General features: G+C 38.0%; 1 protein-coding gene across 3 annotated transcripts in view; it reads left to right on the plus strand.

The window, feature by feature from the left end:
* LOC121324392 (ligand-dependent nuclear receptor corepressor-like protein) overlaps positions 1–6315 on the plus strand; it is a 77663-nt gene that overhangs the window by 43812 nt on the left and 27536 nt on the right. The window contains exon 8 of one of the 3 annotated variants that reach the window (XM_041266190.1): positions 4184–4513. The exons of 1 other annotated variant lie outside the window; for it this stretch is intronic. In XM_041266190.1, the coding sequence (XP_041122124.1) occupies positions 4184–4197 (14 nt within the window). In that variant the 3' untranslated portion in view covers positions 4198–4513. Of the gene's footprint in view, positions 1–1597; positions 3301–4183; positions 4514–6315 lie in introns of those variants that run through there. One more of the 3 variants, XM_041266180.1, reaches the window with a different exon arrangement.

Raw genomic sequence — 6315 nt, forward strand, 5'->3', positions numbered from 1 at the left:
ACCTGGAGCAAATCTGCCAAGAAGAATGGGCCAAAATCACTCCGACACTGTGTGCAAAGCTGGTACATACTTACCCCAAAAGATTTAAAGCTGTTATTGCAGCGAAAGGTGGCTCTACCAAATATTAATGTGTGGGGGTTGAATACTTATGCAAGCAAGATATTTCAGTTTTTTATTTTTCTTAAAAATATTTCCCAACATAAAACCAATGTCACCTTACAATAATTGATTCTGAGTTTCAGTGTTTTAAAATAAAATATCAAACAGAACAAAACTTCAATGTACCAGAAATTCAGTAATATGAGAGAATTGGTCAGGGGTCTGAATACTTTTAGTGAGGATACCATATATATATATAATATACCATTTGTATATTCAGTAATAATATTTGTGTCCTGGGTCTACTTTGAAAGGGACAACGAACGTGAAAAGTGAAAGGATCGTTTTACATATGGTACCAGAAGTGTGTGTGGGCGCCCCTATGACCCAGTAAAATGGAAGAGGATTTGGTCGCTTTGAAAGAGAAACACTGCTGCTCAGATTGAGCTAAGAGATGGAGAGGGACGGCCAGAGGAGCCGACGCTTCTGTGATCCAAAAATGGGAGCAGAAACACCCAGCCGCTGTTGCCAGAGCCAAAGCCGACGGAGCTGGTTCTGCTGCTCCAAATATATATATATATATATAATATATATATATATATATATTATATATATATAATACACACACGAGCCAGGCCTCCGCAGGTGGCCATAGAGGAGGAGCCGCCGCTCCCAGAGCTAGAGAGGGAGGAGTTGCCGCCGCTCCCAGAGCCCAGAGGGGGAGAAGCGATGAACAAAGAGGAGGCGGTGAGGTGCCCACCTCCATCTCCCCAGCGAACCAGTCCGGCACTGCCGGTTGCGGTCCCTTGCCCCTTGCTCCTGGACACTGCTGCCGGTCTTCCTAGTGACCTTCATGCGCTGGACCTGGAGCCCAGGAGTCGGCAACATTGGCCACAGCTTTTCCCCTTGTTCCCTGCTCCGCTTTTCCCGAGCACCCAGACGTCGCTGGGCTGCTGCCAGACGTCGCTGTTGCTCCCCCTGTTCGCTGCTTCGCTCCCCCTGGGTGATCGGACATCGCTGCGCCGGTCCCCAGTGGAAGGATCTCTGTCCACTGCTGCATCCTCCAGTTCCCCGGTCGTCACTTCGGTCGGCCCTGTCATCCCGGGGGGGTCCCTTGTCGCCGGTTCAGGGTCCCTTCCCGGAAGTGCCGGAAGGTTCGACCCACCCTCAAGTATCAAATGCTATTGAGTTTAGGGGAGGGGGTGGCCTTGGTATGGCCGAAAACTTGAGGGGGAGGATATACCAGGGAGGGGAGTCCTTCCCTGTATTTACTATGCCAACCTTGCCTTGCTTATTTTCTTGACTGATTCATATATGTACTGCAGACTCAACCATAGTGGAAAATTAAACGCCCGCCCCCGGGAAGACTATTGTTACCTCTTGTGGTTTTGGGCATTATAGCCCCCTGTAAGTAATAATAGTCTTCCCTTGGGTTAATAATTTTCCAGAATGTTGAATTCTTTTTTTATTTTAAAAATATAAACTTCTATTTTTGTAGGGCCTTTAAACTACATGCAACAGTCCTGGCGTGAAAGAAGTGGAAATAGAGCTGCAGTGTTTTCTATGACCCCAATTAATGTGCTGTCTTTGGACTGGTCGGGCGGAGACATATTGATAAAATGATTTTAATGTATAGCACTAGCTTGACTAAAAAAAAAAAAAAAAAAAAAAATAAAAATGACTGTTGAAATATAGGCCTATACATACAAATTATAAAATGTGAACTGTATATTTGATTTACAAAGGTGTTGCGAAAGTAGCACATTTGGTGTATGAAGCTTTTTTTTTTTATTTGGAGTGTCTTCTACAGTTAGTTCTCTGCTCATGTAAAAATACTAAAATAAACTAGTCCAATTACTTGACACACATTTTGACTAGAATCTTCTTCTTTGACAAATAATTGAACTTGTTTTTTATTTTATTTCTACATATCTTACAATTGAGTGTTTTATTATTCAGTTTTGTAGTTAAACTCAACCTTTCAACTTCAATTGTAAATTGTTATGAAAGCAAAAACAATGTTGAGGTTATTGGAGAAACGTAAACGTTCAAAATATACAAGCTTTTTCCAGATATGCGCAAATATGTAGGTGTGACATACAGAAGGACAGACAGCCGGACACCCACCTTTATCTCCTGAATCTAATATTCTAAATACGTTCTACTAAATAATGTTTTGTTTCATGACAATTTGATAAGAAGTATATTCATGGAAAAATGTGAAGTGATATACGTACACCGACGTCCACTATATCCCCTTCACTGGGGATTGGAATCGAGGTCAATGCCGTCCATTATGTCGGACAGTACAGCTCAATAGAGCTCTCACGTTAGTGATGTTCCAGAAACTTCTAGGCTTGATGACACTAGCTTCCCAGACCTGGCCTTGAAGTATTTTTTGCAGGAGGTTCGAGGGAGACATGTGCTTGTCCGTACAGACAACCCAACAGTGGTGGCTTACATCAACCACCAGGGTGGCCTCAGGTCGCCCTGTCTCGATCGCATGGCCTGCAAGCTTTTGCTCTGAGCACACGAGAACCTCCTCTCACTATGGGCAGAGATAGATCTCTTTGCTTAAAGCAGAGGCTTCATTCCAAGGTGGTGAGCCTCATTTGGGAGAGGTTTGGGAAAGCAGAGATGGATCTCTTTGCTTCCCAGGAATCCACCCACTGACCCCTCTGGTTTTCCATGATAGGTGGCGGGACAGTGGTCGAGGCAACTGTTACATGCCTTCCCACTGGTCGTCATGCTCCCGCTGTGTCTGGAGAAAATCAGACAGGACCGAACCAAGATGTTTTACTATATATATAAATATCGTGTATTCACAGTAACTAACACTCAGCAACCTCGGATACTTAATTTCTAGGAAAAAAAAAACAACAAAAAAATGGAACCTGCTATCCTTACAGGGCCATTTCAATTTGCTTCATCCCCCAGAGTAAAACCTTCATTTCATGTCTCCTCAACTGTTTATCTTTTTCAAGCCAGGAAGCTCAGAAGAGCATATCTGTGCAATCCAGGAAGGACATCAAAATGTGTGCATTATTAATTCAAGACTGGAATAGGCTTTTACTATTCTACGAAGACTACTTCTGAGCCCACCATGACTCATCCTTTTGATTACTTCTGCTTGAGTAACACATGTCTAGATTTGTGACGTCTTTTCGGAAATCATGTTTTCACATTTTTCAATTTTTGTCAGTTTTTCATTAAGTATGTGGAAACTACAAAGCAGTAAGTAATTTAATTTGTTAATGTAATATTATACAGCAGGTTTCATCTGACTTTATGAAGCAAAATTTGATAATTCTAGGGTGATGAAAAACTTGTGGCTGTAGCTACATTTGTGAGTGATGACATGCAAACTCAGAATCGTTCAGGTATAGTTCAAAAGAAGATCTTGATTTGACCTGATCCTTTGTATTTGATTAATTTGTAGTGTGCTGTGGGTTATACCTTATCAGGGCGTATCAAAGAGTGAGTTCAGAAATTAAACCTTTCCTAAACTTTCCTATTAGTGCCGAAATAGGTGTTTATCTTGATAATCTGATAAATGTTAATATGTTGTTTCTTAGGTAAAGACAGTATGCAGGTAAAATATAAGACTATTTAAATATGGGTATAATAGTGCTGTAAAAGTCCAAACATCAATTATAATTTCCAAAAATAATGCAGAAATCACAAATGACCGCCACATGTTGCTTGGTAAGAAATGGAAGTAGAAAAAAATTTTTGGAAGAACTATGATTTCCTTACATTGATCCTGGGAAACACAAGTTCTGTGGAATCCAATACTATTCTGACAACAAAAATTGATTATTTTCCTGAGAAGATGTGGGTTTGTTCACACTCCTTACAGTTAATCTGAACCCTTCTTTTTGGGGTAAAAAAAAAACAACAAAAGGCCAAACTTGTTGTACATATAATAGGACAGTGGTACCTAAGAAGTTAAAGGTGTTAAACCAATCGAGCTGATCCCTTTGTATTGCTGTCAAGTGGTTGAGCCACTACCGCTGTAAAAATTGTGTTTTGAACCATTTTTTTCTCTTTTTATTAAGGAATTTTCTTTTTGTTTTTCTTGTAGAAAACTCCAAATAAATATAATGGGATAACTCATCTCCTATAAGAAGTGATGAAAACCGCAAGATTATGAAATGCACCTTAAACATTTAGTTTGCTGAAAAATATGGTACTATTATCACAATAGGCTACTTTTATGAAGAATTTAAAATGATGGGAACAAAGTATAATTACAAGATTTTTGTATACATTTTTATTTCAAGGTTTCAATTTGTCATGAAACATTGCTTGTGTAATATAGCTATATACCCATTCGTCAGGCCTGCATCTATTTTCATACAAGCTTCTGCTAATAAACATAAAAACCCACACTGGTCAATAATTGTGTTTTTATATATATATATAAGAATATATTTATATATATATATATATATATATATATATATATATATATAGTATACTGTAAAAAATTAGATACACTTTTTTGCACTATTCTCAAATAGCACACCCTAGGTGCTCCAGAAATGTTATCCTAGTTCAAGTAATTGTATTTCACTTTGTTGCATAAATATGTAATTGATGTAATATTAATGTTAACTTGTTTTTTAAGGAACTGTTGGGTGTTTACCTAAGATACACATAATAAAGCATTCAATAATACTTCTGCTTCACCTTTAAGATGCTGTAAACTATTGTTTCTCCATGTGTAAATTACTTTAACTGCTGAATTGATTTATTTTTGCTATTTTTAGTGATTTAGATGGTTAATTGATTCCATATTTCCTTTTAACACATTTTCTTTTGTAGTAGCATAAACAAAACTACCTCCCAACAGTACAAAATGCACCTTCATAGGGAAAAATCAATGTCTCTGGTTTTCTCATTCACCTGTGTAAATGGGATTTGGTTCTTACCTATTACTAGCTACATGGGGTGAAACTTGACCCGTCCCCTCATACAGTTCCCAGTATATTTAACTCCAAAAATTGTACCATAGTGCCACACCTTATTTGTTTCTGTTTTACAATGTAAAAGTAAATACATTGTTTTAACGCCTACTGTGATTGTTAAATGTGACTGTGCAACAGGATTAAGTTGCATCACTATATGATTATTAGGGCATGTTCACACTTTGTTTTTTCTGAATTTAGTAGTTTGAGTCACTCCATGAAGGTTTACCCACTGAGGGAACCTGATACAGTAGCCAATGTAGTCTTTTTTGCTTGAATTTAGTGATGCAATGATATGGATGAAAATATTGTATTTACTGTTTTATCCAGGGAATTGTTAGGTGTGAAATCCTTTTTATATGGTAGTGAAACAAACTGATGTTTACAATCAGGAACTGAAAGTGTTTTAACAAGATACCATTTTAATCCAACTAATTCCGTCAGAAGATCTCATTGTTTTTTCACAGTAATGTTAAATAGTATGTAGCGGTGTTCCAAAAGATAGTGTTGCTAGAACTGTTTAAAGAACGTACCTGTAATTTTTCTTTTCATTGTTAACAGAAACCTTTTTACACTTAAAGTCTGTTTCAAAGCCATTTTCAAAATGGCTGCTCTAGTGCACTGATAGCATAAAGATTATAGCCCACATTGTCAAACAGGTAACACAGCAATAATGATCCATGATGTGGTACGAAACAGAAAAACCAGAGCACTTATGTTTTTTTTTCTTCTTTTTTTTAAAATCGCTCTTCCTGCAGTCATTTAGAGGACAGATCTCAAAACCCAGTGCACTAGAGCAGCCACTTCGAAAAGTGCTTTGAAACACTTTAAAGGTACATAATTTAAGTAGTTGTAGTAACACATGGGGACGTATAATGCTGTATTTTTTTGGAACCCTGCTACTTAATCGTTAAATCTCATCATACCGCACTGAAACAGTGGGATGCAAAGCTTTGGACAGGAGATGAAAATAAAAGCTGTAATATTCCTGTATTGACACAACTAAATTGTATTGCACAGTGCAGCCACTTTGTATTAAATAATAAATATCAAGTGTCTCCGAGAGATTTCATTCCCTTCTAGAGGTAGTATATCGTACATTCAGGGAAAGAATGATAGATGAGGTAGAGTATTCAGTGTGACTGGCGACATGCAGAAATATCATTCTGTACACTAAGAAGCATATATACACTGGTAAAAGAACACAATTCAAGCATCCACTGTTGATCTTTTACACATGTTTTAC

This window comes from Polyodon spathula, chromosome 1 (assembly GCF_017654505.1).
Source record: "Polyodon spathula isolate WHYD16114869_AA chromosome 1, ASM1765450v1, whole genome shotgun sequence".
NCBI classification, from domain to species: domain Eukaryota; kingdom Metazoa; phylum Chordata; class Actinopteri; order Acipenseriformes; family Polyodontidae; genus Polyodon; species Polyodon spathula.